The sequence below is a fragment of the Mytilus edulis genome, chromosome 4, assembly GCF_963676685.1.
Source record: "Mytilus edulis chromosome 4, xbMytEdul2.2, whole genome shotgun sequence".
Classification (NCBI taxonomy): domain Eukaryota; kingdom Metazoa; phylum Mollusca; class Bivalvia; order Mytilida; family Mytilidae; genus Mytilus; species Mytilus edulis.
This window is the reverse complement of record NC_092347.1, coordinates 56,084,254-56,096,404: the sequence shown is the minus strand read 5'-3', so window position 1 is coordinate 56,096,404 and position 12,151 is coordinate 56,084,254. Positions and strand designations below refer to the sequence as shown.

Sequence of the window (12,151 nt, the reverse complement as noted above, 5' to 3'; positions counted from 1 at the left end):
AGTTATCAAAGGTACCAGGATTATAATTTAGTACGCCAGACGCGCGTTTCGTCTGCATAAGACTCATCAGTGACGCTCATATCAAAATATTCATAAAGCCAAACAAGTACAAAGTTGAAGAGCATTGAGGATCCAAAATTCCAAAAAGTTGTGCCAAATAGGGCTAAGGTAATCTATGCCTGGGATGAGAAAATCCTTAGTTTTTCGAAAAATTCAAAGTTTTGTAAACAGGAAATTTATAAAAATGACCACATTGTTGATATTCATGTCAGCACTGAAGTGTTGACTACTGGGCTGGTGAAACCCTCGGGGACGAAACGTCCACCAGCAGTGGCATCGACCCAGTGGTGTAAATAGTTATCAAAGGTACCAGGATTATAATTTAGTACGCCAGACGTGCGTTTCGTCTACATAAGACTCATCAGTGACGCTCATATCAAAATATTTATAAAGCCAAACAAGTACAAAGTTGAAGAGCATTGAGGATCAAAAATTCCAAAAAGTTGTGCCAAATACGGCTAAGGTAATCTATGCCTGGGATGAGAAAATCCTTAGTTTTTCGAAAAATTCAAAGTTTTGTAAACAGGAAATTTATAAAAATGACCACATTGTTGATATTCATGTCAGCACCGAAGTGTTGACTACTGGGCAAAAGTCCTGTAATGAATCACCAGATAATTCCTTCCTTGCTAAGTTAATTGTAGATTTTATTCTGCCGAGGCTTTTTATTTTGATACTCAAAAAATTTCTACTAGTTTCCGCAAAAAAATGTCTACTAAAGGTAGGCCCCAAAAATATCTACTATAGTTTTCTCAAAAAAACAAAAAAAAACGTCTGGAATAAAAACACAAAATTTGTACTCGATATTCCAATTATCTTTCCAGCTGCTTGTTGTAATTGGTTTCGAAGAAGATCTTTGAAAATGTTTACGTCAGACAACTGCCGATGACAGAAAAAGCTCACTTTTCCTTCTGAAGAGACTCTTAATAGAAATAAACAGACAAAAGACATATTTTTTTATGTTTTAATGTAAAATGTTTTTATCATAATCTGAGAATTTTATGTTAAATGCTTATATATTTTTCATGACAAATTCTACATACATTTGTCTGTCCATAATTTATTTGTTACAAATATGTTCCATCTTTCAACCTGAGAACAATAACTTTTTATAATAAAAAAAAAAAAAGCTTATGATTTAGATTTTGGAGAAAAATATATAGTACAAATTTGACAAGTTTGAACTTAGAAACAATATCATTAGTTTTTGTACTTGTATAATACAGAAAGGAAAAATGATATGATAAACCAAAATATATATATTGTTTTTAAACAAAACATTTACAACACTCAAAAAACAAAATGCAGTTAATAATAAAAACTAAAATAATAATTAGACTGCAATGATATAAAAAACAAACTATTTTGGCTATTTTGTATAAAATGAGCACTATTTATTGCTGATATAAGAGAAGATAACATCATTACAACAGGATGATAAACATTCAAATACATCTTGGAGTTGGTCACTTTTAAATCTATAATGATTGTGGGTAATTTCTTTTTGAGTTTTTTAATTTGCTCCCTTTTAAAACATGATTAACGTCACCAAAAAATTCTTCCAAAAAACAAACTTACTTTTTACAAAAATACTAAAGTGAGGGTGAATAATTTAAAATGGCTGAAACAGATATGAATTCAAAGAAATGTTCACAGCCACTCGTTATATAATTTCTAGTTCTTTGTAAACTTTAACCTCATGTCTGTCATTCTATTCCACTCAGCATGATCTTTTTATCAATACACACATGCAGTTACAATCACCAATATTACAATCTTACACAATATACTATCATAATCAGAGGCAGATTTAAATCAGCATGCAATATCAAACGACTGGTAGTAATTGGTGTACAATAATAAAATGGCTTTATGAAAACTTAACACCACTTATTCTATCTGAAAATTATACTACTACATGTATAAAAAAAATATAAATATGTAAGAAATTTATCATTGCGAAATAACTTGGAACAAATCCTTGTACATTGGATCTTCAATCTATTTTGAAAAACAGGTCCTCTTCCTTTGGAATGACAAAAATCTTCATAGTATTAAAAAGAGGACCCAAAAGAACTAGAAATTATACAAGTTGTGGTTCGATGAGAAGTGTCTGTTTATTCTTCAGAGGCTGCCTTTTCTACTGCAAAAGGTTCATCTACAGGTAGAGAACCACATTCAGCTATAACAACATCTTTTTTAGGTTTATCTCCAGCTGCTGTTGGATTACTTTCTATTTTTCTCACTACACTCTGCAAAAACAAACAGAAAATTACACTTAAATATCAGTAGTTTGTCAAGATATTTTTCAATACCTGTTAACACGAAGAAATTTCTGTTCTCAGTGTAACTTAATTATTTGTTAATCATAAATTGAAAAAAAAAAAAAAAACATATCAATCAATATCAATTAGTGGTAACTTTACATCATAAAACTGACATATATGATCACAGTCATCACACACCACTGTTTATTTGACGAGTGTGTCAGGAAGTCATCACACATTTCATATTTTATTCAAATAAAAAAATCTGAAATCGTTAGTCGAAATGGACACATGCTTTGATTAAATCAAGGAATATGACAATTCTTTCATAAATTATAATTATTCAGTGTTTGCAAAAAAAAAAAGTCACAAGATCATTCTATTTTTCAGTAACCCATTGAGATAATAGAGCCAACAAGTATTTGATATGAAAGTGTTTGATTCACAGGACTACAAATATTGTAATTTCGTTTCTTTTTTCCTTTTTATTTAAAATACATTTAGGGAGACTTTGAAAATGTACTTGATGAAAATCTATGTTGAGTTATATTTTTCATTAAACTGAACAGGATGACAGCTAAGTCATTCAAAGACGGTTGAAGAGATAAAAATTTAAAGCAACATATCCATCCTTGAAATTTATGACAACAGAGAAATGATAGTACATTGTATCTGTCGAGTGCTCAATTTTTCTCAAAATGATAAGGCCAATAGGGGTATCTGTTCAGTTCAAACTTTTTGTTTCACTATGTGAGATTATTCTAGTGTGCAGGACCCTTCTAAAATTATTAAAATATATCAGACTACTGCATGGTGCCTTCAAAATCATGAACATGGCCACCTTACTTTTGTCATTTCAAGTTTCATTTGTGTCCCTGCATCAAATATGAATATGATTGAAAAAAGAGTATTATGTAATACTAAAACTAATATCTGCAGTTATATTTATCTATTAATATAAAGGGATAAACCAGTTTTACAACCAGAAAAAAATAAAATAAACAAATGATTTTATGAGAAAAGCCTCAATAATCCCATGTAACTCTTACCATTCCTTCTATAACTTTTCCAAAAACAACATGTCTACCATCTAACCATTCGGTCTTTTTTGTTGTTAAAAAGAATTGTGATCCATTTGTATCTTTACCAGCGTTAGCCATTGACAACCATCCAGATCCATAATGCTTCAGCTTAAAGTTCTCATCAGCAAATTTTTCTCCATAAATACTTCTACCTTTAGAAAGAGAAGAGAAATGAAGATCAATATATTAATTATCTACATGTAAATAACTCTCAACAGAATTATCATATATATTCTGTTATACAACCTGCTAGGTAACAGCTTGTTAAATCTAATATCTAATATAAAATCCTAATGACTTTTAAGTCCTCTGGAGTGAATCTGTTTGCAGAAAATACATATATGACTAATTCTTTTTCTGACAAGAATTCTTGACAAGGTTAACTTGCTTGTGGCTATGTCTAACTATATATTTAAAACCATCAAATGTTTTCCAAAAATCATGTGTACTTATTATTACAAATTTTGAACAAATATATTAAGATGAGTAATAAATTATTGTAGGACATGCTGCATACAAATTTAAATAAATTTTATTTTTGAAAAACGTATCCTGTCGCAATTTTTGCAATAACATAAACATAACAGAAATTTCTGAATTAACAGTTTAATAAAACAAAAAATAACATTCTTTGTTACCATGGTTACTGGATGAATATTTTTTAAATAAAATACGACAAATTCAAGCAGATGGAAAGGACAGAAAACTGTAAACATTTTGTTCTTGTGTTGTGCAGTGACAAATTAGTATGGTTGAGCACTCAAAAACATGTTGTGCCACATTCTTTATGTGACTGTCCTAAGTCAGGAGCCTGTTATCTAATGGTTGTTGTTGGTTGAGGTAGATAAAAAAAAAGCATGCTGTTGGCTTTCTTGTTTTAATTCTTTCCACATTTTTCATGGTGTGGCCATTTATTGGGGACTTTATTGAATTGGTTTTATTTATTGTTGAAGCTTGTACAGTGACCAATAGTTCCTCACATACATATGCACATCAAGTGATAATAGTCTCATTTTCCATTATATCACATCTCGCTTTTTTTATACCATGATAAAGATGGTTCTTCCTCTACATAATACAAACCTCCAGTTCCATCTCCTCTTGTAAAGTCACCTCCTTGAATCATAAAATCTTTAATAACTCGATGAAATTTACTTCCTTTGTATGTTAATGTTTTACCATCTCTCTCCTGAAATAACAAGGAAAATATCTTTTAAGTTTTTTCAAATTCTTTATGTCATTTTGAATTTGTCATGTACATGTATGTTCCTTAAAATACAAAAAAAACAATATAAATATATCTATTTTCTGTATTAAAAACCTAAATGTTTTAAGTTAACCCTATTGTATTGTTGTCAACAACTTTCATATTTACTTCTTCAAAATAGTCATCATATATCACTAAAGAAATATTGTTATAATATTTAAATGAATAATATCAAATAATCATGAAATTTGCTACTATTTCTCCAAAGAAGAGGGTGGTAAAGGGTTATTTTCGTGCAACATGATCGCCGTTTTTTATTTCACGTTCAACATGTTTTTACTTTTTTATTTGACGTTCAGTCCTGCAAGACAGGTGCCTCGTTCAACGTGTTCTGCTTATTTAATTTTATGTGCAACGTGATTTTCAAAGTCTTATTTTGCGTGCTCGGTATTTTTCAAATAAAATTCAAACACTTGACAGGGATCGTCAAGAAATACTTTTTTAAAAGCCGTGAACCAATTATATCATAAATGTGTATACTAAATTGGGAATATCAAGTAAAACAAAGAGTTAATATATACAAGAAGACAGTGACTCAGTCACAAAAGGTTCAAATAAAAGTATTTATTTTTCGTGCAACGTTCATTACAGAAATTATTTCACGTTCAACGTGAAATTATGTCTTATTTTACGTTTTTTTCGTGCAAGCACCCCCCCTTTACCACTCTCAAAGAAGAATAAATGTTTAAGTTTCAGTTTTTATCTACAACTATCTTCAAGTAAGAAATACATAGACATTACGATGATGAACACTTAATGCGGCTTTTCATCATTACCTCAGTTCCTTCTGCTAATGTTTTAAAATTCTTCACAGTTTTAGGGACAGTCTTTCCAAATAAACCAATTACAATTCTGCCAGCTTTTTCTCCTCCAATTTCTATATCAAAATAGACCTGTTAAAAAACAAAATATTGTATGATGCATTGCAAAAATAAACACAAGGCACCAGTAGATAAAACTAGAGGCTCTAAACAGCCAGTGTTGCTCACAAAAGTCTGGTCATTTTCTGTATTGGGACAATTGTCAATAGTGTTGACTACAATGTAGAAAAGAATTTATGTCAAACAAACATCTCTTTTTATGTTGATCTTGTCAATTTATTCTTGATTTGTATTACTGATCATATTTTCTGTTTACAGTTTCTTTCTATCTTCTTTCAATTTTGATGTAAACAAAAAAAAGGGTATTTATACCCGTAAACAATTTTTATAAAGGTTCATCATAACAAATGAGTAAATATGGCCCCATTTTCACATCAAAACTACTCTGTACCGACTTACCTGTGCAGTTTGGAAAGTTTTAAGGCATGGCATCCATTAGCTATATAAAAGTTAAATGCATTTTGTGTTTTAGAAAGATAGAATCGTTTTTGGAATTTGATGGGCATTTTTTATTCCTTCATGCAGAACATGTAAAAATAAACAAACACCTGAATTGCATTTGATACTGTCCACTCAATTACTGGGGGGGAGGGAGTAGGAGGGGTCCTGATCCCAAAACTCTGGGCTTAAAAACACGAAATCCTGAGGTCCCAAACTTAAATAAATTTAAATCCCGATATCAGAAAAAAGAATTCCTGGATCCCGAAAGGATCAATCCCAAAATCCCGAGCTTAAAAACATCCGATCCCGGAGCCCCAATAAAGGTCCTATACCCCCTCATTACTTCCTTTAACTCACCAATAGATGTGTAGATATCAATTGTCCATGCCAATCAAGGACAATCAGTACAATACAAACCAGTTGTTACCTAAGTGGGAGCATCTCAAAGTTGTATCCTAACTTAGTTTATTTTTACACCTTCTGCACGAACAAAAAAAAAATGCCCATTAAAATCAAAAAAAGATTTAATCTTTCTGAAACAAAAAATGCATTTAACTTTAATATATCTAGTGGATGCTAGGTCTTAAAACTTTCCAAACTGCACAGGTTATTCTGTACAGAGTAGTTTATCAGGTGAAAATACAGCCATATTTGCTCGTTTGTTATGATGAACCTTAATGTAACAATAAGGCAATGTAACCCTAGACTCAATAATTATTCCGTTCCTTACCCAACCTTGCATTCCAGCAATTAGTCTCCAATGTAACAATGATATTTTTATTATTGATACATTTCGGTATCAGGTCCGTTCGCGCCCAATATACTTTCGCACCCTACACGTTCGCACCTCACATGTTCGCCCCGAAGTCTGTTCGCACCCTACATGTTCGCGCCCAATTTGTATTGGTTACGATGATTACAAACTATTTTCAACACATAATAAAACTCTGTAAGTATCCCAATTCCTTTTGAAACAATGACAAAGAAATATTTATAGCAATACACTAACCAAAACATGATTAAGATTTTATAAACACATAAAAAATGTTTTCATAATCTCCCTTTATTTAGAAACAAAGAAGAAAAAATATATAGAGAGTTCATTTTTGTAATACACTAAACCTTTACTAATACCTAAACATGATTAAGATTTATCCAACACATAAAAAAAAAATATTTATAGCAATACACTTACCATGCTTATCATTTATTCAAAACGTTGTCAGATTTGCACTTAATTGACTAGAAACATTGGGGGAAAAAAAACATTTATTTCAATGCACTAACCAAAACATGATTAAGAATTATCCAACACATAAATGAAATATTTTTAATATTGTTTTCAGAATCACACTTAAATTAAAAACAATGATTTTTTTTTATAGCAATAAACTTAATTACCATGATACAAAAAAAACTTGTCAGAATCTCACATTATTTAGAAATAATGATATTTATTCATAGCAATACACTTACTAAAACTCGGTAGATTGTGTAGGGTGCAAACAGACTTTGGGTGCTAACGTGTAGGGTGCGAAAGTGAAAGGGGGCAAACGTGGATGGGTGCGAACGTGATTGGGCGTGAACGGACCCGGATTCTTACATTTCCATGTAACCGTAGTCAGTGCAATTTAAATATGTACATGTATATATTGTAGCCTGTAGGTAAAACAAAATGTGAGACAAGTGCCTAGCTGTGCCTTAGTATCACAGGCACTTGTTTCTATCCATTGGAAGACCCACTATCAACGTATATTTCTCGTATATTTCTCGTAAATATACGTTGCTAGTGGGTCTTCCAATGGATAGAAACAAGTGTCTGTGCTTAGGCTTAGTATGTGAAATTAAAGCCTTTACTTGTTTGTGCTGTAATTCCAAATATATACATGATATCTATAATAGTATAGGATGCAAGAACATAATTTTTAGTTAAACAATACTTCAACTAACGACAAACAAAAGTTTATAAACTGAACAATTCACCTCCCCCTTTTTTCTTTCTTTTGTTTACAACTAAGTGAACTTACTTTGTCAGTAACTTTTGGGCCTTTAGCAGCACCAAAAACATACGACGGGACAACAAAAATAACTAGAAAGCATCCCAAAATCATTGCTGCTATGACTTTCTTCCTGCTTAGCAGTCTACGTGTGCAGTCGTTCGTTAAGAGAGTCAGCTTGCCGGTTCGTAACACGGTACAAATGAGGTGGATTGATTTGATTGGATTTTGATAAATTCATCAAGTGTATAGTGGCGGGAAAATTTAAACATGGTTTTCGTTGACGTCCGCGTTTCACGTGTTGTTCATTGATTTTTGCGGATGATCTTTTAATCCTGTCAGAATCGAAAGAGGGTCTTCAAAACAGTTTAAATAATGTTTAATTATATTGCAACAAATGGAAACTCTCTTTGAATACAAACAAAATTAAATCCATGATTTTATTCAATTCAATTCAATTCAAAGTTTTATTGCCATATAAACTATACAGTTTGTGACATATAACAACAACAAAAACAAATAAAGACAATAACTAAGTAACTCAATATATATACACAAATTCAGGTAAATATTAAAGGGTCCCCTGTCCTCAGTTCCATTGACTTTTTTTATAAAGGATCCTAGTTTATTCACTTGTGTTGGTGTTGATGGGTTAAGTATATATATAACTTTGTCATTGTCAGTGAGATTAGCAAATGAATTACTTTCTCTGTTAATACAATTAAAATATGTTAATCTAATATTTGAATTATGAGAACAATTTATTAAGAAATGTTTCTCATCATCTAGTACTTTGCATTGAAGATTACAGAAAATTGGGGTGAAAATTAAATGTTTACAGAATAACAGACCCCCCCCCCCCCCCATCCAGACCCTCTTGTATTGTCTTAATTAACATAAAACCAATTATGACCTATAATTCAGAAGTAACATATTTGGATACATATATTTCTTTTCATACAGCCAAAAACAGAGCCTTATCTTCAGGAAAACAAATTAACAAACTTGATTTTACAGACAAAACCCCATTGAAAATATGCATCTTAAATTTTGTAAATCTACTCTAGGAATAAGAAAAAATGCATCCAATTTAGGAGCAAGAGTTGAATTTTGGAGATTGCCTATAGAATGTTTTATTAAAACGCAAACTCTTTTATATTTAGCTAGACTATATAATTATAATATTATTCCAAGGAAGCTTTTTCTCTAGCACAGTCTCTAGATTTGACAGGAACTTATTCATGGTAAACATATGCAAAAAATATTGTTGAAGAGACAAATGTTGACCTTAATATTCTTTCTACTTGTAAGGACATAAAAGATGTAGATAAAATAAAAAACGATATAAAGTTAAAAATGAAAAATAGACATGAAGATTTAATTCAAACTAAATTTGAAAACTTTGTTGATAAAAGTAAACTTTATCTATATAATAAATTTAAATATAGATTATTACATTGATACAAGTGGATTATCGGATTTATCCAATCGAGATAGTTAAATTATCAATTTTAAAGTCCGAGCCTCGGCGAGGACTGTTAAATTTATAATTTAACTATCGACAATGGGTTGGGAAAGGGATATATTTTCATCGAATTAGAGAAAAAAGATTACAAACTAGAATCTTATCTAAATACATCTAATTTTCAGATAAGGAGATTAATCACTAAATTTAGAATAAGTGACCACTCCCTCTTGATTGAAAAGGAGGGATATTTTAGAATCCAGAGAGGAACGACTTTGCCATAAATGTAAAATACTAGAGGATGAGAAACATTTTTTACTCTATTGTGATTATAATAAAACTCTAAGAAATACCCCTTTTCAACACATATGTACTGAAAATAATAACTTTAATAATTTAACTGAAGAAGAAAAAAATCATTATTTACTAAATCCATCCACCTCTACAAACAAATAAGTTAGGAGGATCCTTCTTGAAAAAGTCATTAGAACTGAGGGCAGGGGACTCTTAACAGCTTGTTTGTTGTTATAAATTTTGATACTGTTTTTATTGTGTATGTTTGATATGTATGTATTATATGATTATTGTGTTTTAAATATATGTTGGTCACAAACTGTAAAGTTTATACGACAATAAAATATTTGATTTGATTTAATTTGATTTGATTGATCCTGTTGCAGTTAGACGGCAAATCAATGACCCAATATTTAAAAATACAGCATATTCAGTTAAATTAAGGATTTTTACAGTGTACAAATCCTTGGTCAATTATATATCATTTTTATTAGAGCAAATATTTGTAAAGTAATATACTATACAGGGGCGGATCAACCCATTTTTAAAAGGGGGGATGAAAACTATATGTTTCCATTCAAATGTATTGATCGTCCAAAAAAGGTCAGCCACTGTTATACAAATCCTTGATAAATGTAGACATTGATATAGTATATGCTCAGTGAAGCATTTTATTTCAGTTGTATCCTTACTAGTGACCTCGTTACATGTTGGCTTTTTTCTCTCTCTTAAACTGAGACCACCGTAACACATTTAAGTAGTGTCAGTCGTACATAAACAAAACTTGAAGTATTCAAATGCTTACTCTATAATAAAATAAATTGTTAAAGTATTTTAAAATGATAAACCTGGGTCAACAATGATGCTGATATAATGTTAATCATCGAGTGTATCGTCGGCTTAGAAGTCATTGCTTCGGTACTGACAGTATTTATAACATACTATTGTCCTAATTCAAAGTTACCTATTAAAAAATTAAGAAATTATTAAAAAAACTAAGGTTCGAAAGATTTTATAAAGTATTTATTTTTAGTTGAATTAAATCTCTTTGCACTATATAGCTAGCAGCGACACTTTAACAAGGATTTGTAATCTTCATGACATGTGAAGGTTTAAACTTCATCCTACATAGTATTCGATCTATCAATAGAATATTATTTTGTGAATTAAATTTCCGCCGTGTACCCGAATTCAATGATGTATCATATATAAGTATCAAGATCAATTTCTAAACATGCAGTAGCATATCATCTTTTAGTATATAACTAATTCAAATGACTTTTTTCTTTATGCATGACGTGCAGTGGAGCTGACACCAAAAAGACCAAATTAGCATCAAAAAGGGGAAAGATAATGATTATGCGAAAAAAAATCCAATAGTGATAAAAATATTTTTTCCTGATCCTTGAATATTCTATTGGCAAAATTTTAGCATTTAATTTTTACTTTGTCTCTTATATGCATTCCTTAATTTGCGGATTGGTTTGCGTTTTTGCAATCGTCAGTCAGTTAACATCGAAATTCGTACCGTTGGAACTCCGTTGTCCAAGTTTTCGTAATTCGTGTAGATCAACTGGTTTCATGAGTTTCGAGTTTCGTGTAATTTTTATCTACCTATATAACGGTTCATGTCAGAAAACCTCTTTATCATTTTGACCATGTTCATTTTTTTTTCAAATACTCTTTTATTCAGGCTGAATTTACTTCCGTCTTTCTAGAGTTATGCATCTTTGTTCATTATTTGATTCGTTTGCATTGAGTGTACACTAGTTAATACCGGCGTCTTACATCGGCGTATAGCTCCGACGTACGCTGATCGTGTTAAAAAAATTCCTGTACGCTGCCAATACGCTAGTATTTTTGGATGCATTTAACCTGTCAATCATATCTATATCGTGTGCACAACGAGCTTTAATCGTGTAGTGGGCGTACGAGAAGCGTACCTAAGCGTTTATCGGGCGTTCAAGTTACGTATGTTGGCGTATGTCTGGCGTTTGTCTAACGTAGATGGAATGCACGCTACGAAGGAAAAAAATTCTCTTGAACGTATTTAAGACGCGTCCCGCTCGTATCTTGGACGATAATCCGTGCCTTTGGTGTGTTTGGGACGTTGAATTATGGAGTGTTTGTTACAAATACACCCGCGTACTTTTTAGTCAAAGTCGAACGATCTTGAAGAGGGGCGAAAGATACCAGAGGGACAGTCAAACTCATAGATCGAAAAGAAAGTGACGCCATGGCTAAAAATTAAAAAGACGAACAGACAAATAATAATACACATGACAGACAACATAGAAAACTAAAGACTTCGCAACACGAACCCCACCAAAACTGAGGGTGATCTCAGATGCTCAGGAAGGGTAAAAAGATCCTGCTCCACATGTGGCACCCGTCGTG

At 31.4% G+C, this 12,151-nt stretch overlaps 1 protein-coding gene across 1 annotated transcript; it reads right to left on the bottom strand.

Moving 5' to 3' along the window:
• Positions 1–975: 975 nt before the first annotated feature.
• LOC139519998 (peptidyl-prolyl cis-trans isomerase 5-like) lies at positions 976–8,232 on the bottom strand. Its single transcript, XM_071312334.1, has 5 exons — positions 8,026–8,232; positions 5,453–5,569; positions 4,493–4,598; positions 3,377–3,561; positions 976–2,312 (listed from the first exon to the last, which is right to left on the bottom strand). Exons 1-5 carry the CDS (start codon positions 8,107–8,109, stop codon positions 2,178–2,180), a joined length of 627 nt encoding a protein of 208 aa, XP_071168435.1. The 5' UTR covers positions 8,110–8,232; the 3' UTR covers positions 976–2,177.
• Between the last annotated feature and the right edge of the window lie 3,919 nt (positions 8,233–12,151).